Genomic DNA, 12587 nt, shown 5'->3' with positions numbered 1-12587 from the left:
GCCGTTTCCTCTAAACCAGTACAAGAAGGGCCCATGTAGCAGATGCGATAAGTGCATGGTTATTCAGCAAGACCATGCTGAGCTTGACGGGTTCGATTTACGGTAGGTCCAGGAAGGATATTTCCTTGATTTCCTTAATCATGATTAATAATGATCATTGGCAGTGAAAGCTCTCAGTTGTGCTAAGGCCAGCAGAAGTACACTTTTCAAGTACCTGGTCAATCTAAAGTGCCAAGAGCAGATGGCCACTATCACGCTGCCAAAGAGGACTTAAAGTGCTGAAAGCATCCGTGTCCTGCCTTATCTGCACTGAACCAGAAAAACGCATTAGCGTTCTTTTCCTTTCGCTCAAGAAGCAGCGCTCAAACTTCTCTAAACAGATGATAAAGCGACTCTCGTAACAACCCAGAGCAGCAACAACACTCCAAATAACGACCGGGACCATAACATCACAGAACAAAGAAATCTAAGCGCCGACAAAACAACGGAAAAGCAACTGCCATCCATGTCCTTGGAGACGTTTTTCCTCTTGAATAGCACAGTGGCTCTAGCTATATACCTCATACTCATCCTGCAAGTCATCTCCGGGTTCCGTTTAGGGGCCCATGAAAAATGATTCCGACACGAACCGGACCGGATTCTACCGCCGGTAAACTCAAACTCAGCCAACCTCGGTCGGTGGTGGTCGGTGCTTCTGGACTACATCAACAGGACGAACCGAGCTAGGGGGAGGAATGGCTCGCTCCTCGTTTGCATGCAACAGTGTTTTTAAATAACATATTGTATTCATAAATGTTGATCAAATTTCCCGCCATCGGAAAGAACGACGGACCAGCAGGACCGAGTTTTTTTTTTCCTTTGTTGCAAAACAATGACCTGCCACTTGCGCGCTACGATACCTCCACTAGTGGAGGTTTAATGGCGACGACACGGAAATCAAGATTGAAATAGGAGGAAACATGAATCCCCCCATCCTTCGCTTTGGCAATGGGCACATTGGGAACGCGCAATTTTCCTGGGTCGAGGCCGTACAAATGGCGGAAACGGAACAAGATAAAGTTCACATTTCGGACAGCGTGATGGCATAATTTTGTCTACTTTTAGCCTGCAGCGGGAAGCGAAACGTGGATCATTATGGGGGGAAAGTAAGGTGGAAGGCGCTTCTTCATTTTTGGCATGGTCCCTAATTTTCACCTTGAATCGCTTTCAAAATTGAAAGCCTCTTGGCATCGAACCTTTATTGATATTGTTTATATGCTCTCACATTCACGGTAGAGCACTTCACTCCATCACCTCCTTCACCATCATCAGCTTAGTTCAGCAGTTGTTGAGCTGGAAGAATTGTCCTCCAAGGGCAACCGGGAATATCTCTCATGAATGGAAATGGAAGTGTGGAAAATCGATTGTATCAGTATCACAGAGGCCGTCCGGCAGCACTCAACAGTCAGTGTATTGTTGAGTGAGGAAAATGAGGCTCTTATGTAGTGCACGAGTGGAAAACTGTAAGCGGAAAACGTTGACATTTGCTTCCGGGCTGATGATTTGTTTCTTTCATTAGGGTTTTTTCCCATGAATTGTTACGTGCTTTTAATTGAGAAGGATGCGTTTTTATAGGCCGTTGTAGACCGGAGGAGGTCAACCGTGAAAATGCATTGATTACTGAGAATAACACCTCATTTTATTTCAAGAATAATATGTGGTTGGTCTGGTGGTTTTGTTTTTTAATGCACAGAAAAAAATATGTAATTAAAATTTAGCTAGAAATCATGCACATAGAGGGAATGCATGGTTAAGGCGATGGTTGGCGGAAATTTACACGATTGTAACGTAATTTTACATGATATCTCATGTAAATATGCACTAACTCTAGCATTCCCTTTATGTGCATTATTTCTTGCTGAATTTTACATGAATATTGTTTTCTGTGTGTATTAATTACACAGAAAAAAATATTCATGTAAAATTCTGCGAAAAATCATGCACATAAAGGGAATGCTAGAGTTAGTGCATATTTACATGAGATATCATGTAAAATTACGTTACGTTCGTTTAAATTTCCGCTAATAGTCGCGTAATCAGTTGGTACCCATGATGGTTTACGCGATAGTTGGCGGAAATTTACACGAAGGTAATGTAATTTTACATCATATCTCATGTAAAAGTGCACTAACTCTAGCATTCCCTTTATGTGCATAATTTCTCTCTGAATTTTAATTACATATTTTTTTCTGTGTAGTCAATGCTCTTTCCACACAACCTATTTTTGTTTTTTTTTGTCAACTGAGGCACTATGTAAACAGTAATACATAAAATAATGTTCTGGACCAATTACAGAGTCTTAGAATCATGGGCAATATTTTTCATTAAACAATTATGCGATCTTCGATTCAGCAATGTTATAACAAGCTACATACCAATTTCTTTCAAGTGCGTTTTGCAAGTGACCAAAGCCAGGATAAAGAAATGCAGCGTGGTTCGATGCTTCGTTCGTCAGATTTATGGATATAACATTTGTATTCAAAATTGAAATAACATTTCTTGATGTTTCTCCTCAAGTGATTTCAGAAAAGTGTTTCCAAGAGAATTATAGTGTTTGGACATCTGCTACATTCAAGATAATGTTACATTGGTGCGAATGACTATCGGGCATTTGTCATTCGGGCATTTGGAATTCGCACGAATGGTTTTCGGGAAAATGTGACATAACCAATTGGTGTCACTGAGTTGATAACTGACACTGAGGAAGATTACAAGTGGTAGTCGAAGGCCAAGCAAAATAGGGCGGAATAAAAAGGTACGAAACTGATTACACTCATTCGAAGAGGGTATTCTGCTTAGAGGGTTCAAAAAGTCGGTACAAAGAAAAATTTGAAGAATTTTTTCAAAATTTACTAGAACTTATGGTCAATCTTCTGTAACTCGCGTGGTTGGCCACCACTACCAGCACCACGCTAATGCTGAGCACAAAAAGCGCGATAATTTCAACTTGTTGTACAAAATACAACAGCTCGACCGCTGGAGGCTTAAATTGTATGTACTAAGGGTCAGCTCTCTAGCAGTTTTTTTTAGTAGAACTGTAACATAAATCACCACAAAAATGTGTGTTTTATAAGGCAGATTTCGTGACGCATTTTTGGGAAATATTCAAGGACATGAGTGAAATTCATCGTGGCATTTCCCATAAAAAATACTGGATATTCCATGGAATGGGAAAAGCAATAGTAGCAATTTATGAGAAAAAAATAGACAATCTTTTGGATAACTTTTGGATAATTAAATATATTTGTAGTGTTTCACGAAGCATAACTAAGAGAAATTTTGCTCGGCATTTCGGGAATAATCTATTCTGGAGCAATTTAAAGAATTATCTGAAATTTTTCGAAACGAAAATTTAGAAAATGCTGGAATGTTTACGAAAATTTTCAAAATATATATTCTTAAAACAAATTCTTCAAGAACTCCTTTACAAAATCAACCATGTATTCCTTCTTCAATTTATTTTAAAAATCTTTCAAGGATTCCTACAAAAATTTCAACAGAAATTACTTTAGAAAATCATAATAAATTCCTTTTGAAGTTTCTGCTAAGCTTTCGTCAAAAGTTTTTCCCGGAATTCTTTTGGAAAATCCTTTAGGGATTCGTCAAAAATTACCACCAAGGATTCTATTAGAAATCTGTACAAATATTTCTTCAGAAAGTTCCCTCGAAATTCTTACAAAAAAATCTCAAAAGATTCCTTTAGAAAATCTTCAATGGATTCCTACCATAGTTTCTCCAGTTACTCCAGGAATTGTTTCTTGAAATTTTCTTATGATTTTTGCAGCAATTTCTCCAGCCGTTGGTTCAGGATTATTTCCACGGATTCTTTCAGGAATTCTTCTAGATATTCTTCAAAACATTTCTTCAAAATTTACAAATTTTTTTACAAAGCCAGGAATTTGGAAACTTTGAAGAGTTCGAACCACCTTCACAGTTTCCTTTAGAAATGTTTCATAAGATTTCATAAGAAAATCCTATTGTTATCTATTCATGAAATCCATCATTGTTTTCTTAATAAATTCTTTCACCGACTTCGAGAAGTTTTTATTAAAATTGCGATTCTTTCAGAAATTATTCCAGGTTTTTTTTATATAAAATCTACCAGAATTCTTCCTAAAATTCCTGCTTAAAGAGAAAAAAACATAAATTTTACCCTATTATTCCTTCTGAAAGTCTTTCACGGATTTCTTCAGAAAAAAATTACAAGATTCTATCAGAAATCTCTCTAGTAGTTTCTCCACGCATTCTTCCAAGTAATTCTTGAAAGGATTTCTAAGATTCTTTGTTTTTTTTGACATTTACCCAAAGATATATTTAATTTAACGATTTATCCTCGAACACCTCTTAAAAATTCTCAAAGGTTTTTCTAAGATTCTTTGTTTTTTTTTACATTTAATCAAAGATATATTTAATTTAACGATTTATCCTCGAACACCTCTTAAAAATTCTCGAAGGATTATTCTTGGCATTCCATCGGGTTTCCCGAAGAGTTTTTCTGAGTATTCTGATAAGTATTTCAGAAACATTCATAGGAACTTGACTAAATATTTCTTCAGAATCTCATTTTGAAAGCTGAATTACATTTCAAAATTTATGAAGAAAAATTTCCAGACATTCCTATTGTATTTATTTATTTTTTTTAGAAATTTCAGCAGAGATTCCTGCATAAATTATTTCACTAATTTTTTAAAGACATTCTTTTACACTCAAACCTCCATTTAGGTTGAATCCATTTAGGTAAAAACTATTTAGGTCCCTCCATTTAGGTAACGTTACCTAAATGGAATCTGATTGTGTTCAGAGCATTTGAAGTGTTTTAGATTAAGGATAAGCTTGGTTTAAGGGAATTGCAAGTGGAGTTAATGGAAGTTTAGGGCGTGCTCAGGGAGAAGGAGCAATGAGCGGGAATGGAGTGGACTGTTTGAGGTTTCTTAAGAACTCCTTGAGCATAAGTCATCGCATCTACATACTTAACTTGTATGCTTAAATGATTGAATAAAAGTCATGCTTGCGCAGCCTTATGCAACTTTGTGCTGACAAGTGGTAAGTTCAATGTTTGCTAAAGAATCTCTAAGAGCTCGCTTGAGTATAGGTCAACGGATCTACAATCGTAAACAGGTTGGAACGTCTTGAATCTTTTCTGAAACCACCTGAAACGCTTTAAAGCGCTGCTGAAATCTCCTTGAAGCTTATTAAAGAGCTGTGATCCAAAATGTATTTCAGAAACTGTAGGCCTCTTAACCCCCCTCAAAATTCCCGGTAACACTCCTGAGACCCTCCGAAAGCCTCGAAAACGCCTGCGCAAGGCCTCTGCAACTAGCCAAAAAATTTCTTAAGCTTTCTGAAATGCCCTCGAAATCCCCCTAAAACCCCCTCGGACCCCATGTAACGCACCTGAGACTCAAACCCCCGAAAACGCCTACGTAACGTCTGAGTAACACCTCTGAAACTCGCCAAAAATCCTCTTAAACTTACTGAAATGGCTTCGAAATCCCCCTAAACCCCTCTCGGACCCCGTGTAACGCACCTGAGACCCTCAGAAACCTCAGATAACGCCTACGTAACGCCTGAGGAACGCCTTTGAAATTCGCCAAAAATCTTCTTAAGCTCTCTGAAATGCCTTATTTATTTATTTATTTATTGTTTATTTCATGTAAATACTCCCAAAACACCTTCGGACTCCATGTAACGCACCTTAGACTCTCAGAAACCCCTAAAACGCCTGCGTCGTTACTCAGGCGTAACGTAAGCGTTTCACGAGTTTCTGAAACTCTCCAAAAATCAGCCGAAGCTATCTGAAATGGTCTCTAATTCCCCTAAAACACCCCTGACCCCGGTGCAACGCCTCTGACCACCTCACAACCACCCCCCCCCCCCCCCAACGCGCGCCTGAAACACCCGTGAAATCACTCTGAAACTCCAAGTCACTCGCTTTTCTTCAACTTTTTTGCAATCTTCAAATCCATTTAGGTAATGAACTGAATCTAGTTGATAGGATGACTGATTTTGGTGGAACTTCTAATGGTTTCGGCTTGCAGTCACAGAAATAAGCGTTGTTTATTTTAATTCATCGTCGACGTTTCGATCCTCGGGTTTGGATCTTCTTCAGGGCTCGAAGTTAAACAACTTGTGAAGTGCCGTATTTACACGGATGTATGTCGGGATTTAGGTGAAATGACCTCATTAACAATTTTTGTACCCCTGCTAGGTTAAAGGAAAGTTAATTAATGGGGCTTTTACACACTGTTCGACGCACAGTGGCCGAAGGCCGGACAAAACCTCAAAATTCCATCTCAAAATTTCATTGCTTTGATATTTTTCTTTTGTTATAAATACTTTAACTAAGAAAAATCCAAATTTTCAAGTCAATTGAATCAAAATTGAGTCCAGGGGAATTTTTCAAAGTTGAAAAATTATGTACTGAATAATATGTTTTTATCATAATAATTTCAAACCATAATTTCAATGTCGCAATGTGTAACATATAGCTGATATTGAAATCCATGAATTTTATTATTGTTTTGGGATACATTCAACCTTGGCATTACAACATCCAATCTGAATCTTAGCTTACATTTGTTGTTTTTATAGACCATTCCAAAAATGTAACTTTTACTGATTTTTTTGATTATAAATTCAGGCTACATAGATCTAGTACTTTTTAATGAAACAGTTCGGAACGATCAGGTGTGTTGCATCTAACCCCAAATCTTGTCTAGTTTTTGGGGATATATGTCACTGTCTGCGCAAAACTGCGCTAAGAACGAAAAATTTACTTTTTTGAAAAAAAGTTGTAATGGAGACGCATGGTTGCGGAACAGTCCAAAATGTATGAATTTTGTTTTCGAACGTAAACTTATAAAATATCTTTTAAAATTTCCGTCCAGAATATAAAAGTCATCGTAGCATATTGATATGTTGCGTTATCACTTATGCAGAATGTACTGGGGAGGGGTTTTAACCTGTTTATTGTCGCGCATTCGATCTTTTGAGACAGCATTACGTTGGTACTGTATTCAACAAGTGCATTTTTTGAGAAAATACAACAGAGCGGTTATTGAATGGTTTTGTGATAGACTGTATTTTCATCGATTATATTAGACTAAGTAGCTATATGTAGTTTGCCTTTTAATAAGTATAATGAAATAAAGGATTTCTTGTAAATTCAAAAACGAATGTACCCTACATATGCATATTTATTATTTTATGAACTAATCATCCAAGGTTTCATTTGCTAAAATACGTTCTCGGAAATTCGGCGACATTAATTTCAATAATGATTAACTCAAAAAACCCACTGAAATGGTGACCAGAGACCAATGCACAGACAAACAGACGTATCACTTCGAACAAATTGGAACCATTTAAATAGTGGTCACGAGAACATAATCGCTCAATGCCAATCAAACCGCCAATCAATGCCAATGTTTTGCAATCTCTTAACTAGGTGACGGTAGTGACCAAACGTCAAACAGGAGCAAAAATGATGCTAGATCCATGAGCGTACGATTTACGCACTAGAGATTATTTGAACTAACTGTTAAAGAGGATCAATGGGAAGTGAGTAGCATGAGATGACTGTTTGTCTGTGCTGTGAGCTTGTATTGTCGACTTTTGTTCTACATAGATGTGGTATGAGGTATCGTCATCATTGTTATTATCGCTGTGTGATAAGCGGACATGATGAATAGAATGTAACCCTCACTTAATAAAAAGTGTGAAGCAATTTCGCCTTGTTAACTCGCATTTTTATACAATTCTACATGCTTCATCAAAAAACTATGTAGATTAACATATTATCCAATCTTTTTTTTGCAACATAGAGCACTAAAACTATACTCTAAAACAAATAAACATGATGCCAACTTATTTATTATGAGCTTCTATTACACAGCGTAACAAAAATTAACTTTTGGTCTGTCTCAAGAGCAAACTTATGTGTCTCCGAAGGATTTTGGACCGCTGAATCCGAATCCGGGCTCAGATTTGTTATAGGGAAAAATATGCGATTTTGGGCTTTTTTGACTGCAAGTTATTAAGCATGGACACATTTTTTTTAATCAATCAAAAGGTTAATAGGTCAATTAACATCTAAATTAACGACTCATGCAAAATATTTCGTTTTACCAAATCGAATTTGATAGTTTTAAGCGATTTATGTTAGGTACGATATTTCCCATACAAGTCACCCTCCAAAAGTTGCATGCTAGTTTTCATACTCACATAAAATGCATAAATCTATCGAATTTGATTAGGTAAAACGAAATATTTTGCATGAGTCGTTAATTTAGATGTTAATTGAACAATTAACCTTTTGATTGATTAAAAAAAATATTTCCATGCTTAATAACTTGCAGTCAAAAGAGCCCAAAATCGCATATTTTGCCCTATAAATTGAGGTATAGCTCAAAATTGTGATGTGTTGGAGCAAATCTGAGCCCGGATTCGGATTCAGCAGCCCAAAATCCTTCGGAGACACATAAGTTTGCTCTTGAGACAAAAAAAATGTTGCGCTGTGTTATTTTTATTAAAAATAAGGTTATTTTAATACTTTAAACCTACTTTCATACAAAAATAATGCAAGTTATGTAAGTTTTGATGCCAGAAATAGATTCAGCACACCCAAATTATCTAGACATGTGAATTTCAGCGCATTTGGAGAAAGTTTTAGGTTTTGTCCGACATTTGTATGGAGCCCCGCCACTGTGCGACGTCTGGAATTTTGTTACGCTTTGAACCTTTTTCGGATGTTTCACCGTCGAAGAAAAAGAGATTATTAAAATAATCAACGCTTATTTCTGTGACTGCAAGCCGAAACCATTAGAAGAACTGAATCTATTTAGGTGACAATTCTATTTAGGCACTCTCAAGTCGTTACCTAGATGGAGGTTTTGGTGTAGTGATTTCAATAGAAATCCTTATGAAATCCCTTAAAAAATTGTCTTAAGAAAGTTCCGCAATGACTGTTCCAGAATTTGCTCCGGCAATTGGCTTCTTCAGGGGTGTTGAGATAATTCCATATTCTGAATCTGCACGTCAAACGAAGGCATGTACTGGGCGAAGCTGTCAAGCAGTTGCCAAGCTGTTAAAAGATGGTTCCAAAAAACCTATGTGAAATTGAGTTATAATACCAAAATAATGTTCTAAAAATCTGAAAAAATATCAGTGGCTCTGAAAGAGGTACTTTTAAAAATCAAAAAAATCAATACATTTTCTTAAATTTAAAAACCCATTTCCTTGAGAAATATCTTCTGGGACTTTTCAGAGATCTTTCCTAGAATTCTTCAATGTTTTTTTTCAGGGATTTTCCCTTTCGTTTGGGTGCAGATCGATTTGTCGCAAAAAGTTTGAATTATCATTAGCGCAACAGAGTGTTTGAGTCATTGATGTTTGATAAGAAACGGTAACTCAATCTGTGACTTATGGTGAGCTTATTTAATTCTTGAAAGTTTGCTACCACGAATGAAACCGCAACCGAAACCTGCAACAGTATAAATATGTAAAGCACCATCGCTTATCGACTACTTCAGTGGCATGGCTCCACCACCCAATGATACAATTCATCTTCAAATTATGCACCCCGAGCAGCAGTGAGTTCGCTTCTGCACTGCTCGAGCATCAGCGCAGCTCTAATTAAATTGGCACCTCTATTAATATCTCATCAAGTACGGAACGTGCTCGCCATTTGGAATTTTCCAAAGCTCTCTACCTTGTCTTGTTTCTCTTGCACCCTTCGTCGTCAGCAGCCCACAGACAAATTGAATTGCCTTAATGCGGGAAAATCCCGCTCAAAGTACCCTCTGTCTGGGCATTGAAGCATACAAAAGCGACTTCTCGCTTCACGCCCCGCGACAGCCAATTGTATCGATATTAAGCTCCATTAAGACACTGAGCATTGTCACAATTCAGACTAATGGTCGTTCTCGTTTTCTTCTGCATTCCACAGTGTTGAGAAACGCCTTCAACGCGTTCGATCAGGAGAAGAAGGGATGCATCGGCACCCAGATGGTCGGTACCATCCTGAGCATGCTGGGTCACCAGCTGGACGACAAGCTGCTCAAGGAAATTATCGACGAGGTCGACGCTGACGGTTCCGGTGAGCTGGAGTTCGAGGAATTCGTTACCCTGGCCGCCCGGTTCCTGGTTGAGGAGGATGCCGAAGCCATGCAGCAGGAGCTGAAGGAAGCCTTCCGTCTGTACGACAAGGAAGGCAACGGCTACATCACCACCCAGGTGTTGCGCGAAATCCTAAAGGAGCTGGACGACAACCTGACCAACGACGATTTGGACATGATGATCGAGGAAATCGATTCCGACGGTTCCGGAACCGTTGACTTCGATGGTAAGTTGCTTTTGATAGTCCTTGGTAATGGTTTGGGTTTTATCATGGTTTCAATCATCACTCTGATGATTTCAATTATTAAAACCAGGTAGAACATGGAACGTTGCTAAGGCAAGAAATAACCCCAAACAAATTCACAGAAGATCTAATATCCAACCTCTTTTGCAGAATTCATGGAAGTCATGACTGGCGGAGACGACTAAATCCTGCTCGTCGGCGGTCGGTTTCCCCCCGTCCAACTCAGTGTACCATCCAACTTTTGCTAGCTTAATGTTCGTTTTAATATTTAATTACCTTCTACTCTATCTCGATAATGTTAGCTTAAATTTTCCACCTTGCTCTCTCTATTTGAGAATCCAACTTGGTAACGTTATAAAATCGCGCAGTAGCACAGTCAGTCAGTAGCTAGAACCAGAGATATTGAATGTACGTGTTTTTAGACAGTGAAACCGTAGGAATGGGCGAGAGCAAAGCTTTTATTTGCTACCACCGAGGGAGAAGATCAGAGAAAAACATAAAACAAAAGAAAAGAAAATCCATTCGATGCACACTGTACAAGAGAGTCCCTAGGTGACCTCCGGGGGTGGAGAGGATAGTTTGAAATTAAACGCGTGGCCAACAGCGGTGTTTATTGAATCATAAAGTTTAATACTGAAACTCGGGCTATTAATTGCAAACTATCTTCACGCCTTTCGCTCTTTACTACCTATCGAAGCGATTGCAACTTGTGGAACCATCTGCCACCAACCATCCCAGGAGCAGTTATTTTCTTGAATAAACCGTACAGTTCCTCGATTGCATCCGGCTCCAACAGGATGAGATAGTTTTCAACTTTTTTCGAAAACAGAACTTGTATTGTTGTACAAAATAAAATCAATTTGTATCGGATAAAATCTAACAAGGTGTTTGTTTTGTGTCGACAGTGAAAACTTCCCTGCAAGCGAACGGCTGATTATGTTTGGAAGGTAGAATAATTTGTCTTGTCATATTCGTTCAACAAATTTCAACTTCGTTCAGAGCTATGCACGGTACACGAAGGCAAGCTTTTCAGGTCATCAATCATGTTTTCAATTGTTTCAATCGAGTTTTTCGTTTGAATTTTATATTTTTTTTTTCCACTAAAAGTGTTCAAATTAATAAAACATCTGCGAACAACATTAGTAACGATCCAAATATTGCCCAGAGCACAGCGTACTATTTATCGGCAGTGCTGGCTTTGTAAAATCGGAGTCACTCCTTTATCACAGAAAAACAGACGTCACACTCTGATCGATTCCCATCGATCACTTTTTTAACGAATGATTCAAGTATTCAGTAGGTGGTCATTGGAACATTTGCGACGCTGGCATTGTTTTTCTGTTTGACGTTTGCTCACTACCGCCACCTAGTGGTGGCCCGGCCGAACACAGCACGATTACGTTTTCGTGATGATGTTTTTTAATAAAATTTGTTCTAATTGTTGCGTCTGTTACTATGTGCCAGTTAAATACGGCTAAAATATAAACGACTCATAAGAAAGTGATCATTCGTCATAAATAATTCCAAAAGTCCCAGTGAAGAAACAGGGGTGTAAGCAGTAATAAATAACAAAAGTTCCATAAACAAATAGAAAAGTGCATAAATAAATCAAAAGTTTCCATAAATAATTGATTTTTGAGCAATTAAAAACGTCAAAAATGCAATGAATAATTCAACTGTTGCAATAAAAAAAGCCAATTTTCCCACCAAAAAACTTCGAATTTTCCAGAAATAAATCCGATTTTTCCATAATAAATTAGAAAATTCACAATAAAAAAATATCGAAAAAGCAATAAAAAATTCAAAAAATGCAATAAAAAATGACGAAATTACCCATGAAAAGCAAATGCAGAAAAGTATGAGACAGTGAAATGCTGAATCGCACTTATATGACTGAATCGACTGAAAAGCTTGCGTAACTATGATTGCAATTTACCGAGCAATTGCTTGATGATTTATTTATGCATTTTCTATTTGTTTATGGAACTTTTGTTATTTATTACTGCTTACACCCCTGTTTCTTCACTGGGACTTTTGAAATTATTTATGGGAAATTTTGTATTTATTATGGAACGATTAATTGTCTGCCGTTAAATACTGTCAGTATTGGTACTTCTCCATGGAAATTAATTTGGGATTGTACTCAAGAAGAAATATGATGATCTTATGATATGATATGATATGATAT

General features: G+C 37.5%; 1 protein-coding gene across 2 annotated transcripts in view; it reads left to right on the top strand.

Moving 5' to 3' along the window:
• LOC115269966 (troponin C, isoallergen Bla g 6.0101) overlaps positions 1-11282 on the top strand; it is a 54107-nt gene extending 42825 nt beyond the window's left edge. For both annotated transcript variants that reach the window (XM_029878812.2, XM_029878813.2), the window contains exons 3-4: positions 9986-10381; positions 10550-11282. In XM_029878812.2, the coding sequence (XP_029734672.1) occupies positions 9986-10381; positions 10550-10584 (431 nt within the window). In that variant the 3' untranslated portion in view covers positions 10585-11282. The remainder of the gene's footprint in view (positions 1-9985; positions 10382-10549) is intronic.
• Positions 11283-12587: the final 1305 nt, after the last annotated feature.

This window comes from Aedes albopictus, chromosome 2 (assembly GCF_035046485.1).
Source record: "Aedes albopictus strain Foshan chromosome 2, AalbF5, whole genome shotgun sequence".
NCBI classification, from domain to species: Eukaryota; Metazoa; Arthropoda; class Insecta; order Diptera; family Culicidae; genus Aedes; species Aedes albopictus.
Note: the sequence above shows the minus strand (reverse complement) of the source record. Positions and strands in the feature narration are given on the sequence as shown.